Below are 15066 nucleotides of genomic sequence, written 5' to 3'. Positions count from 1 at the left end.
GAAGGTATCAAACTAATTTATCTCATTTTAATATAGTTTACTTTTGTATTTAGTAAATAAAAACTTCATACTCTTTTTTAATACTTCATACGCTTTTCGACTTAAACTATTTGTTGATTTTTTTTTGGAATTTCAAAAGGAACAAGATTTTAGACAGCTTGAAAGATTGGGTGATGATAAATTGATCTCATTTGTTAAATTTAAATGGTCAATTACAATTTGAAGTTCACAGTAATTAAACTAAGTGAGCTTTCAATATAATTGAATAAAGAGCTAAATTAAAGATAATTAAAATTTCTTATTAATTATAGTTTAGAAATATGTCATAATTATATCAACTTTCTTTTTATAATTAATTTTTAAAATTTTAAGAATCTATTTTATAAATGTTCCTCTTTTATTCACTAATTTTTAATGTGCCCTAATGTGCTCCTCATTTATTCACCAAATTTATTAGATATAAAGACAAAAAAGGATGCCGGATGCATTTTGAATGATTTTCTATTTTATCTAAGTGTTTTGAACAGTTTGAAAAATCATGGAACACTTTAAAAAAAGGTTCGTGTTTCTAGGGGCATATTTATAAAAACAATCCATATTTTTTATTGCTCATTATCAGGTGTGGGAAAAATATACAAAATTTTGATATTTATTCTCTGGCTTGGTTGAATAAGGTATGAGCTCACAATCAAGGATATGTATTTCTATTAAAAATAAAATAAAAAATAAAAAAAGAACCAAGGATATGACTCATATGAGTATCGATATGGATTGGAACGCTGAGAATTTTATTGGAGCAAATCAGACACATTCCAAGATAAATTTATTGAAAATCATGAAAGTGTATGTGTAAGATTATTATTTTATTCCTGTTTGTTTCAATCTACAAGCATTACAGTGTGATAATTTGGTTTCTAAATTATGTTTTGGTAAATTAGTCTCTAATTTTTCATCCTTTTTTTTTTCTTGACAATTTTTGTCTTTATCCTTAAATTATGTTTTGGTGTGTAAGTGTCTCCACAAATCTGAAATTCGAATATTTCCTTTAATTATCTTGTATTAATAAGCATTGTTGGGTAATTTGCCTTCATTGACGTAATATTTCATTACTCATCTACAAAAAAAAAAAAAAAAAAAAAAAAAAAAAAAAAAAAAAAAAAAAAACAAAAAACAAAAAACAAAAAACAAAACAAGGAGGAGGAAAAGAAAAGGAAGAAGAAAAGAAAAGTGGGGGATTTGCAGCTGATTACTAGGTCATTAAAACAAATTTATTGGTTCGGCATAACAAAATACAATCCTAAGAACACCAAAGTTTTCTCTCAAAACGGCACACAACATACACAAGCAGCTTTAACTTTGAAGAAGTGACTTTATAATACAACCTATGTGTTACTTATGTAGATTTATGTATGGTCTATGGTGTATACCATAATGCCCTTTGTATAGAATACAAATACAACTTGTACACATTGTCACATTTTCACCACCACCATCAACACCAACATCAAATCAAGAGGATGAGCTTGAGGAATCAAAGTAAGAGAATCGCCGTTTTTTACCGGGAAGCATTGTTCTCGGCGAGTATTCTGCCAACGCTGAAGCCTTATCCAGGATAGAACTCAGGATCTCCTGCACAGAAATTGCGATATTTCGACATGTCTCGGCATCATCACTATTCTTGTCTTTGCAATAGGTGAAAACAAATAAGATTTTCAGCCTTTCTCCCAAGGTTGATATTTCAGTCCTGACCATCTTCACTGGAAGTGCATCCAGGGCTTGTCTTATGTCTGACAGAAGCTCTGGCCGGTAACCGCAGCAGAGAGAGGCCTTGAAAGCCGGAGTTCTGTCTCCGACCGCCCTGTTGTTGTTGTATGGTTCCACGTGCACTTGGTCAGCGTCCATTGGTATGAGCAATCCTTTGCTTGCTTCTGCGGCATTCTTCTTCAGTTCTTTCACTTGGAGTATAACTTCAGCTAGTAATGTCGCTTTGTCCATCTGTGAAAAGTAACTAGGCTGTTAAAATACTTGAAAACTAATGGAAAATACAGCTCAAAATTGGCCCTTTAATCGCAATAATATGAGGGTAGTAGGTATAGTTCTTCAAAGTTCTTTTTGAATTAAGGAAACAAATCTGATTATTGCACACAAATATAGTTGCTAACACATATATGGTTTGAGTTAAAATATCGGAACATATGTAATGCAATGCTAAATTATGAACATCCAAAATTTGACATTTAGATAAGATAATGATTCCTTAATATAATGCGAATTTTAATATCAATTTGACATATATTATACTTGGTGTTAAATTTACTACTAAATATAACATGGGACCTTCTCGGGTAAGCCAGCTTACTAGTAGGACTAGTTTTTGACTATTAGATCTGATCAAAATCACATCAGATTGAAAAAGTACGTAAAACATATAGTTTTTTATACAGATTTGACGGCTGAAAAGTAAAAAAACTACCGATAGTTTATTTTTTCCAATCCTATTAGAGAAACTCCCATATAACCTATGTCCTTTACCACTTATGGTCAATGTGTTAACTTCTTCCCTTAATAATTACAAAATTGTCTTTTTCTCTGAAAATTGACAAATTGCTCTTTTGATATCATTTGATATAATGAGGAATCAAACTTGCACCCTCCCAAACTCAAACTCAACCCAAATGGTTATTGTCAAATATAACAATTTGAGACGTACCAAAATATGCAATATTTTTCACTTTTTCTTATGCTAAATATAACACCGACATTGATTCTGTATTCATATACGTATACGTACAAATGTGGCCATGTAGGAACTTGTAAAGCTATGAACAAGACATGTCCACGTTACCAATACAATTATTTAGCATCTAAAGCATCTAACACAAAAAAGAAAAGAAAACGATCCACTTCACCATTAGTTAAGTGTCTGCCTTGATAGCTTCTAAACTCAGATAAAGACAATTTTGAGAAGAACCTAATTTATGCCTACCATAATAATAAAATAAAAGTCTTCACTTGCTCAATCCTACCCGAATTATTATAAAAATAATAATAATAATAATAATAATAAAACAAAAGATGACACTCACACTATAGGTACCCGAAAAAGAACACAATCTGAAAAATAAAAAATCACTCTTTTAAGCTGGAACGTTTAAATATGTTAGTGGTTAGTCTTCTCCCAGACGTATTTTTCTATCTTACATCTCCATTCATAATAAAGAATTAAATTAACAAGTTGACTATTTAACGTATAAATTTCTAAACCATAGATAATTAGTCAAGATGCAGACCTATTGACAGCATCCATAATACAGGTGGCACCGGACCAATTATTCGAAATTTTTAATAATCCAAAAAAAAAAAAAAGACGTGGTCTCCACTCTCCAACCAGTTGCAAGCCCATAAAGACAAAATTAACCATATTATACTATTTTGTAAGCCATCCCTTGGATATACTTCTCACTAGAAAAAAATAATTAATTAAACTAAAAGAACTTTGAGGTTAAAATAAAATAATTCAAACTTCTTAATCAAAAGCCCTACGCTCAAATGAATGAAAGAAACATATATTTTTTGTTCCAACAAGCACGCCATTTCTCTTAAAGGGCTCTGCTTGTTTTCCCCTTGTGATAATTCTAAATACAGTTTAAATCATAACTCTAAATAGGGTTGAATAATTAACAAAACTTATAACCACAACTATTACTAATGCTAAAGAACATATTTCTGAGCTAGGATTATGAAAAATGGCCTTGATTGCCAAAGGTCTCATATGCATGAACAACTAACCATATACATAAGTATCTAAACAAAAAATGATTGATCTTATGGTAGTTGACATTAGTATGTTCTATGTCCAGAGTTGACTTTACAAATCACAAATAATGCTATGAAAATATAATATATATATATATATATGTGTGTGTGTGTGTGTGTGTGTGTGTGTGTGTATTTTGGTGAGTTGACTAATGTCCACAAAAGCAAAGGATCAGCTCTGCTAATTGCAAAATCTCAACACTCATTGCTTATTTTCTGAAGAAAAACGTTTAAGGTTGAAGGAAACGTAAGTTGCTATATTTACATATTGCTTTCCCATATTGGAATTAGGGAAGATACTCTAGCTTATTAAGTATCTTACATTTGCAACTCCAAAAAATTTGGTACTACATTAAAAAAAATCTGGTTGACATTAGTTGCTCCTATCTCCAAAGTTGACTTTACAATAAAATGTTCTTAATTTGGGTAATGTGCGTCTAAATCTCATTTTAAAAGAAGAAAAATAAAATAGTATGGAAGGAGTTGTCCTTGTGGCAAACCTGAGCCTATTTTACATTTGATAACCTCAGGCATATGGAGTGAGAATAATATACCGGATGAGATCTAATAAATTTTCAAAAATCAGACATGGTTGTCAGAATCCAGAATTGATTCCAATCCTTATTAGTCATCAGCAACATCTCTTATCATTACCAATTTATTCGCATTTTACATTTTTGTTCTGAAAACCACGTGATGAATTTATGCTTTACTAGTCTGATACAGTTCTTCTACTGTTAATATATGTTTTAGCCAATCTTTCTTTTGGTTGCGGCAATAACAGAAAATACTCAAAATTCTATCACATCTCTTCACTTTGTCCCACTATTATATATGCAGATGGAAAAACGAAAATATGAAGTTGTAGGCTAAATAACACTCTAAATTAACACCAACAAAAGTTCCCAAATGGATTTAAAAAGTTGAAAAACGATAAAAGTAGTCAAGAACTTCTCTGAGCAAGAAGAAGTTCCATATCCAGTGAATTTTCAGATTGGCATGTATTCACTAACTCAAACTTGCAAATACAAGATTAAAAAAAAAAAAAAAAAAATGTTAACAACTTTGTGACACCAAAACAATCATTTCAAATGGCACCAAATGTTTCTATATTTTGGGTCAGGATTTTCACCAAACAGAGATTTTCATCCAACAAATTTAGCAATATTTTCTATTCCAAATGACTATTCCATAATAATCAAGAATATGAACATAATACCATAACAAAAATTAATAGCATAAATTTTAGTGTCCGTGTGATAATATAATTCGTTATTGATTTATTTATTACCTTTCCGTTGCAGGGCACAAGACCACGAAGTGTAGAGAGATGGGCATTGATTCTCTCTCTCCTCCTCCTCTCAGCCTCGCTGTGGTTCTTGAGAGCTGCCAAAGCCTTCGCCTCCGAAATTCCCTTTTTGCCCACCCTCGCAGGCGCCTTCACAAGCTCCCCTTTCTTACCGTCCAAAACCAGAGACTGCGAAATCCCCGTCGGACCACCATTGACGACAAACCCTCCTCCCGAACTACTCGACGAAAACGGGTCGAACAAACCCGACCGACCCGATCCACTAAAAGAGTAAGAATCCATTCCTTTTTTTCGAAAATTGGGTTTGATTGAATCAACTAAAAGAGAGATCCTTTTTCTTTATTTTTCGATTTTTATTGACCTAAAACTTTGACGATTCGATTTCCGGCGATTACGGACCGGGCGGGCGTGTGGTGGGGGCGAACCAGAAGGAGAGCTTGGATCTCTGAGAAGCCGATTTGTCGCTGAGAATGAAAATGGTGATTTTGGCGGAGACTGTGACTGTTCTTCCAGGTTTGTAAGCCGTGTTCATACCTTCCATTACGCAAAAAGACAAAAAAAATGTTTTTGGTTTGTAAGGGGAGTTTTGGGAAAGACAAGATCAACAAGAGGAGAACATCCACATTTTCTTCTTTATCGTCTTGAACTTGGTCATTTCTCTATATTCAAGAGAATCTGTGTAGGAGAGAGTGTGAAAAATCTGGTTGGGATTTCGATGAAAAAGAGTCAAAGACTAGAAGTACAAGGTTCACAAACAACAAAGTACTGACAATGTTTTTTTTTTTTTTTTTTTAAAGTGTTTTCTTTTGTGTTTGGTTTTTATTTAAACGAGGGAGAGGAAGGAGAGTGAAAACGGAGATTGAGAATCCAGATTGAAAAGTGTGGATGGACAGAATATGGGAAGACAAGTTCCAAACTTATACCGTGACGGGGCTTTTTTTGAAAAGACTAATTTAGCCTTCCTGTGTGAGGTATCTTGATTGTGGTAGGGAATCCAAAATTTCAAATAAAATTTTGTTTTTAATTCGCTAATTTGAGTTTTTAATTCGAGTTGAGATGTGACTTTATGTAAGAGCTTTTTATTTTAGTAAAAAAGTTAGATGTGACTATTTTTAAAAGCTTTTTACTATAGTAAAACGTAAATTCTAAACTCGAATCAATAAATTAAACGGGAAATAAATAAACGAATCTAGATTGTTTGTATTAGATAGTCACGATGGAGTTGCTGACTGGTATTTTAAACTTTCAGACCCATCTTGAGGGTCTTTAAATTTTGATGTGAATCTCACTTTAATCCCTAGAGTTCAAAACCTAGGCCAAAGATGAACTCTTTAGTATAACAGTTTTAATTTTAGTTTTTTTTTTATCACTTAGCATGTTAAAACATAATAAAATATAGATAATATTCGGTTAACATAGTGCTATTTTACATTTTTCATCAGAATCATGTACACATTTCATATTTATTAGTAAAACTCTTTTTTCGTTTTGAGATGTTTTAGAATCCATTTGTTTCGAGAGTTCTGAACTAGTTCTGGATCATAGTTCTTGATTCGTTACATTGTTTTTCTCTCAAAAAGAGATTGAAGATAAAGTTCAAGGATCATTTATAATATTGACCGTTAATATTATATTTTGTATAAAAACGTGTGAATAAGATATATTTAATATGTTATTTTAATTTTGTGATGCAATTCATAATATTATTTAAGATATTATGTATTTTGTTGTAATTATTAATTTTGAAACTTGTAAAAATAAAATTTTAATTTTAAAATAATTTGTAAATGATAATGGTGCCATGATTAAATGAAAAAAAAAAAAATCAATCAATCCGCCAATAGAATCAAATGGTAAAATTTGATATATGTGATAGTTGATCTCAAAGTTAATACTAAGTACATATAACATATGTCAAATTTTGAAACAAAAGGTAGCACTAAATTATAATAAAAGAATATATATAAATCGTAAATTCGAACTCTAGATTTGAACATTTGAGGCAGGGTAAGATATTTTGTTGCCTGTTTTTCTAGCTCAATTGTTGTCCCTCTAATTGAATTTTGACATCTCAGTTAATTAGTACTCAAGTATTTTTAGTGTGTAGTTATATGCATGTGGTCATATTAAATTTAAATGAAATGATAAATGAGTGGTTGAGGGATAAGCAATAATACAGGAAAATTGAGACAATAAATGTGAACTCATAATAATCCCGTGGGTTACATCTACAGAGATAGAATCTCAAATTTACAAAATCTCCTGTAATCAATATATAGTTAAAAACTGATTATTCAAATATTTTCAAATTTCTTGATTGCATATTACTTTTTCTTTACTAATAATTAGTACTTTGTTATTATAAAGTTACATATATACTTTTCAAAGAATCACATGTTAATAACCTATTGAGAAAAGGTTATTAATTTACCAAAAAAAAAATCACCAAAATAAGTCTTTGTTGTATATATTGCTAGTAAGTGGAGGGTGAAGACCTGTCTCTCTCATTTGGCTTACAAAGAAAAACCATCTCTCGCGTGTTTTTTATTATTCAAGATGCGTGTCCAACCTTCATTTTACTTCCTTTCTCTTCGTTCTCAAGCTCTCAAAGAGTGTAAAATGTATTCAAAACCAATAGTTTATGATCTCGTTTATTTCACTGATTCGAGTTTTCAATTCCAGTTTTGCTACAGTTAAAAGTTCTTATAAAAATTCACATCGAATTTTTTTATTACAGTTAAAAACTCACATAAAATCGCATATTAATTCGAATTAGCAAACTGAACGAGACCTATATACATTTCATAATTCATTCATAGTTGTGAACTTGTGCGGTAGATCATGTGACAAATTCCACATGGCAAAAATGTGATTGATAATGTATTAAACAAAAAAAAAAAAAAAAGGTAGACAGTGCTTGCTTGTCATGCCATCATAGAGGATTACTTTAGGGGGGTATCTTTCCTATTGAATGCGAATATTCATTTCAAATTAGACTATCATTTGGAAATGTACAGTACAACGTTTGAGATATATAAAGGAAAATAGTAATAATAATAATAATAATACGTAACGATCTTGATTCTTGCATGAAAGAGGAAGTAACTAGTATATATAATTCGGAAAGGATATACGTGGAAAGAAGTACAAATGTTCAACTTCCAATAATATGGTAAATAGTGAATCTTAGTATAGTACTTCTTTCAAATGTAGACACAAATGTTCAACTTCACTGATTCGAGTTTATAATTCGAGTTGATATGTGATTTTATGTGAGAGTTTTTTACTGTAATAAAAAAGTTAGATGTGACTGTTTCTAAGAACTTTTTACTATAGTAAAACTCAAATTCTAAACTCGAATCGGTGAAGTAAACAGAATCTCGAGTCAAAAAATCAAAGGTTAATTTTCTACATCAAGGATCAATTCGGAATTTCCTACTCTTTTGACTCTCTCTCTCTCTCTGTGTTTTGTTTTTTGTTTTTTGTTTTTATTTTTGGTTGCCCATTTATAACCTTTGTTTGATTTTGGTTGTGACCTCTCAAGTACGGCCAAGGGGCAAAGATTAGTTAGAGGGGGTGAATTATAAGTACACACTACTGCCCCCATCCTTTTTATTGGGGCCAATAGATACGGCTCTCAACAACTTCCCGTTGACATCAAGATTCCAACTTCTAATTAAACAACAAGAACAAAAACAAAACTTTGCTTCCAACCCAATCACTAATTGGGAAGACTTGCTTTTTTAGAGTTTTTATCAAAGGTCTTTGGTTTGTCCTCATTATTGTTTGCCCTATTGAACTGGTCCTAATTGACTCGTTTTCCTCTTCAACCCTTTTTACCATTTTATTTATTTAAAAGTTATATATATTTAAATATTGTTTGGTTGTCTTGTATGTATTAGCAAAAACAAAAGTTAATGATAATTAAAAGAAATGAATTTTTGTGTCTGTCTAGGTTCAACTTATTCAAGAAAAGACAATTAGACATTAATTATTCAGTTTTGTTGGAGAGGTTTTGTTCCTATATTCAGTGGCGGAGCTAATCTTTCACTTTAATGAGGGCGTATATTAAATTTTTTTAATAAATTATCTTAGTAGTTGCATATAAGAAAATATATTTATTTTAGTGGGGGCATATATTATTTCAGTGAGAATTTAAGTGTAAAATTTTAAAATTTTTAAAAATAATGTTTTTTTTTTCAAAAAAAATTGAATGAGGACGGCTGCCCTCGCTCATTTTCAAGTCGCTCCGCCACTGTCTACATCACCGACCCTTTGAGCTTTTTTGTTATTGGCTCTTGATTGACAATAAGTGCACCAACTTTTCACGTTGCAATTTTCTTTTACATGATAAGGATAAGATAAGTAATGACGCAAGTTTGGTACAAAACAGAAGGATTAATTATTCATACAGAATTTGAGCTTATGTAGAGTTCTTTGAATATAGTTAGTTTTTTTGTTAAGATAAGAGAATAAGTGGTTGAGAAGATATAGATTCCAATGGTTTAATTTCTTTTCTAAAATTTGAATGACGAACGTGTTATCCGAAAATGATGATCAGATTATTCATGAAAACTAGATTAGTGAGATATTTCTGCAACTTCTTAATATTTATGTTAATTGCTTAATTATTTTGCCAAATTAATAAAGAAAGTTTTTCTGAATAAGATGTCATCAACAATAAAATGCTTCATATTAAACTCCCAGTACTCCAAAGTTCTAGCTAGCAGACCAATATGAAAAACAGCAATGAAAACCTATTTAATTTACACATTTTTGTTTGGACTAAAGCATATATTATACAATGTAACTCTAACAAAATTCACACGCACAAACACATATCTATATAATAAATACAATAATGAAAAGAAAAGACTAAAGAAAACCATATTAGAGATGTATATGTATATTGGCACAGCATCTAATTAAACTTTTGTTTCTTTATAATTTACCACACGAGAAAATAATTTTGTTTAATAATGCGATAAAGTCTCTCGGTCAATTTATTATACATAAGCTTCAACTTATTTATTTTACTCTAGAAAACAATATGGCTGTTTAAAGTGTCTTTAAGATTGTTTTGTTTTTTTTTTTTTTGTATATTTTTCTCTTTAAACGTTGACAACAAAGTTTTTTTATATAGTACTTTGAATAATAACTAACTATATTTCTCCACTGAAATAACAATTATTTATTTTTGTCAAAGTGTAATGTGACAATTTTATATATTTATGTCGCCTTATGCCAGCTGTGGAGTGATTATTTTAAAGCATGGAATTGACAATCTTGGATGACTTCCTACTATGAAAAAGAGCATACTCATTTTCTCCACCACTCATTGATTATATTATGCACTAATTGCCCCAGACTCTTTCACACGGCCATAAATCCACAAGGTAAAGGGTTTCAATTAAAGTCCAATTAGGGACCAGCCATTTCTTTTTTTTTTTTGTGTGGAAGAGAACAACTTGCTTTTATTCCAAAGAGGCTAAATCAGGCCTTTGACAGCCGCATCCATATTTATCTTCACGTACATCCCGGAGCAGGCCTTTCTCAAGCTTCAAATATATATGTTTTCCCTTGCATCCAAAAATATATTATCTTATCCTCAATGTATATATACATGGACATTTTTTCCCTTTCATTTTTCTTTTTGCTAAGAGTAAGGTGAAAGTTTGAGCCTATCCATCAAGGCTCAGCGGCCTAAATAGAAATTTCGGATCGGGTTGATGCAATCTTAAAAAGGAGAGGGACAGCTCAGTCTGACCATAAACTAAAAACTTTATGGCTGGCCTGACTTAATCCGAAATTTTATAAGGCATTTTTTTAAAAAATCTTTTAAAAAAGGATGTTTGGGCTGACCTGAATAGGTTTTCAGACTCGAAATATCAGTCCAGCCCGGCCTAGAGGTTATGATCGGGCCCAAGTCAACGGTAACAGGTCTCGGGTTGGCCCATTTAACCCAGCCAAAACTTACAGCTTTAACCAAAAGGAATCTTATAATATGCTATTAAATTCGGATTTTTCATATTTTTTTCACTTTGTTTTTTCAAAAAAAAGGAAAAAAAAAAAAACTTGCGTAGTTTTCCGCTTATTCTATAGCTATGTAAAGTATTCATGCCTTTTCCATACAGTTTACGACGTGTCTCGGGCCGGCCCATTTAACCAAACCAAAACTTGCAGCTCTAGTCAAAAGGAATCTTATAATATGCTATTAAATTCGGAATTTTTCACATTTTTTTCACTTTTTTTTTTCACTTTGTTATTTCAAAAAAAAGGAAAAAAAAACTTGCGTAGTTTTCCGCTTGTTCTATAGCTATGTAAAGTATTCATGCCTTTTCCATACAGTTTACGACGTTGTTTGAGTGTCACTTGTAAACTTATTACTATTTTTATTTTTGAAGGACACTAATAAACTTATTATCTTTCAATTATTTATTTTCTTTTAAGAGTTTTCTGCGGTAAGACTTGTAAAATAAATTATCAATAAGTGTCTGTTTCAACCCTCAGATATGTATGTGTCTCTTTTGTATATTTTTTCATTTTAATGTGATTTTTGACTCTACAAGTATGAAATCCTACCATAGAACTAGGATCCTATTTTTTATGCTTGATTTGTAAAGTACTTATCATTTTGTCGCCTATGATCCCTTTGTTTCGGAGAAAACGAAAATGAATATAGCTGAACTTGTGGATTTGTAAAGGCGTTGTGAGTGTGTTTTATTTTTTTTATTTTATTTTTATTTATTTTTAACCTGGGATCTAATAACTAAAACTTCCCTTCCACCATCTGTGCTAGCTCCAGATGGGTAGCATTGTTAATTGTATAACAATGTTATAAGATACGGATAATATTAAACACCTCACACTAATGGAAAATAACAAATGAACTCGACGTTTTATTAGTTGTGATATTACTAAACAATATGGTGATGCACCACGCATTTTTCATATTTGTCACCCTGCAAACCTTTGTTTGATCATTTCTTCGTTGCTAATGTATTGGGCATGTTTAGAACTCGTTCTAAAATAATTTTATTTTTTGTATGAAAATAAAAATGAAAACGTTTTCAATCTCAGACATAAATTATTTTTAAAAATGTGTATAGTAGTTTTATCAAGAGATTATTTTCAATATAAAAAAACATATTAATGTTTCTCTCTCTCTCTGCTCGAGAGAGGAGAAAATAAAAATAAAAAATGAAAAATTTCTCTCTCATTTTACACTAAACTAAAAAATCATTTTCATTTTTATTTTTTATCTTTATTGCGTCAAACGTCGTTTTAAAAACGTTTTCATTTTTTTTCTCAAAAAATATAAAAAATAAAAACAGAATTAATTCCAAACACGGTCATACTCAGTTTGGCATTACTTTTGCCCTTAGGGAATGTAGTTCTGTAGCTACTATTTAGCTAGAGCTGGTTTATCTCTTCCTAGACGTTGTTCGTTTTGGAGTCTCTCTCCCCACCTTTGCATTTCTCCGCTTATTTGCGATCTGTCTTGGCTGGCTGATTGTGGCCTTCTCAATCAATCAGTTTCATTTCAATCTTCAAATAAATAAATGAATAAATGAAATGTATTGTACAGGTCAACATGTACTATTATAGAATGTCCTTATTATCGATTATTTGTGGACAATAATTAATTATAAATAAAGAACTGCTATAGAAGCCTATAACACGAGCATACTGTAGATAATTAGGCAATTCCAGTAGGTGATAATTAGTAAGAACAATGTTATGAGACAGCGACGGTATCGAATACCATTTACCGATAAAAGGTGGACCTGCAGCATAAGACATATAAATGGGACACACCTTCTAATAATAGTGGTGTTTAAGACTGATAGTGTCCTCAACCATTTTTCAATTAGAAACCGTCCTTTCTAATTAGTTCTTGCAGCATTTATTTAACTTCCCAAAACTGGCTTCAGTTATTTATGGTAGTGGAATTGGTGCTAAGGTATGCTTAATGAGAGCAAAACAATTTGGCTATATATAAACATTCTGAACGCTCGATTCTATAACCAGCTGTACTCTTGCTAGCTTGTGCATGCGATATTAAAGATAAGAAAGAAGAGAGATCAGAAAATGGATAAAATGACCGTGCTCATTTTGGTAACAGTTTTTTTTTTTTTTTTTTTTTTTTTTTGGAGTGATATATGAAGTATGGGTTACCAGAGAATAAGGTTTGAACATTATTTGACATTTAGAGTTTTTTTTCCTCTGACTTTTTAGACTAAATCATGTAATATTATTTGACTAAATCATGTAATTCTCTTACCATATTCAGCAACTTCCCCTACATAAATCAATTTTTTGAAAATCACTAGCCGTTAGAGAAAGCCTTACAAATTAGCCAGCTAGATAGCTACATATAAATAAGACTCAAGCATACAAACATAAGACATATTCTATTTCTAAACGGAACCCAAAAAGAGAAATCTTTTCTAAGATATGCAAATCTACTATCTTTTGACATCAGATTTAGCTAAGATTTTAATTTGTTTTTTCAAGATTCTGAGAATATGATCTCTGGTCGGTGTGCCGCTTGCAAGAATTCGAGGAGCAAGTGCCCCCCAAACTGTATTTTCTCTCCCTTTTTTCCCTCTAATAATCCTCAAAGATTTGCTTGCGTTCACAGAATCTATGGTGCTAAAAATGTCAAGAAAATGCTTCAGGTAATGATCTTGTATATTCAACCGTCTATTATATACAAATCCCTTTGAAATTTGTTCTAATGTTCTGTACAACTTTAAATAAAAAAAATAATACATGTATCTATTTCTATTAGTATATATATATATATATATATATATATATATACACACACACTAGATTCCAAGTCTGCATGGCTCTTTCTTTCTTTCTTTCTTTCTTTCTTTTGTTATTACAACACGTATTGCTCACTAATGAACATGGGCGATCTTCCAATCATATTTACATCTTGTTGAAAATCAGGGGAAAGAAAAACCACTGTTCCAAAGTCTCAAACAGTGTTCTTATAGACCATGTATTAATATAATTTCTTTTTTTTTTTTTTTGGAATGAAAAATTAAGGATGACATTTGAATAGGACCATTTGGAAATACCTCTCTTTCTGTGTGTTTAATTATAAAAGAAAGTCTTTTGGGTATACAGAAAGATTGACATTTCCACCTATATTTCTGCGGAATACCTATTTCCGCGGAATAGGGTGTAATAGTTTTTCCACAGATTATCCTGAAATTGATATAGAAATAAAAATTAGTATCTGTGGAACTAATGTAAATTTTGTGTGTGTGTGTTTTTTTTTTTTTTTTTTTTTTTTTTGGTAATTAATCGCCAAATTTTATCAGGCATTGCCATCTCATGATCTCCGAGCTCAAGCAGCAGAGTGTATGTGTTTTGAGGCGCAATGTAGAATCGAGTCTCCTGTGTATGGCTGTGGAGGGATTGTTTCTCAATTGCACCAACAAATACACTTCGCAGAGACTCAGCTAGCAAAAACAAGAGCACAGATCAAAGCTTTAATCATATCCAATGTTGTGCAAGAAGAAGAATCCCAACTACTTCATGATCAGCCCCTTGGCTGATTTAGGATGTGCTTGTTTTAAAAGTTATGCATAATTTAAATTATTATTCTTAGTTTTACTATAATGTTTTTTTCTCACAAAAAATTTGAATTCCAAATGTCAAAATAGAAATAAGTAGTTTCAACCCATGAACTAAACAAACCCTTTTAAAAATTCTAAATAATACCCTCCACGATTATTTAAATTTATATTTTTTTTTTCTTTTTATAAACATAAGAAAAGAGAGAGAGAGAGCACATAACCTTGGGCCATAAGACCAAAGTGACCGTATTCAGGCTTTTTTTTTTTTTTTTTTTTTTTTAAATAAAACAGCCCGTTTTTAGGGTTTTTTTTTTTTTTTTTTTTTTTTTGTAATAAGACAATTGT

At 31.0% G+C, this 15066-nt stretch overlaps 1 protein-coding gene across 1 annotated transcript; it reads right to left on the bottom strand.

The window, feature by feature from the left end:
- Positions 1-1234: 1234 nt before the first annotated feature.
- On the bottom strand, positions 1235-6002 carry LOC21389249 (putative transcription factor bHLH107). Its single transcript, XM_010104737.2, has 2 exons — positions 5108-6002; positions 1235-1995 (listed from the first exon to the last, which is right to left on the bottom strand). The coding sequence occupies exons 1-2, from the start codon at positions 5405-5407 to the stop codon at positions 1510-1512; spliced, it is 786 nt and encodes a 261-aa protein (XP_010103039.1). The 5' UTR covers positions 5408-6002; the 3' UTR covers positions 1235-1509.
- Between the last annotated feature and the right edge of the window lie 9064 nt (positions 6003-15066).

This window comes from Morus notabilis, unplaced genomic scaffold (genome assembly GCF_000414095.1).
Source record: "Morus notabilis unplaced genomic scaffold, ASM41409v2 Scaffold1629, whole genome shotgun sequence".
Taxonomy (NCBI): domain Eukaryota; kingdom Viridiplantae; phylum Streptophyta; class Magnoliopsida; order Rosales; family Moraceae; genus Morus; species Morus notabilis.
Note: the sequence above shows the minus strand (reverse complement) of the source record. Positions and strands in the feature narration are given on the sequence as shown.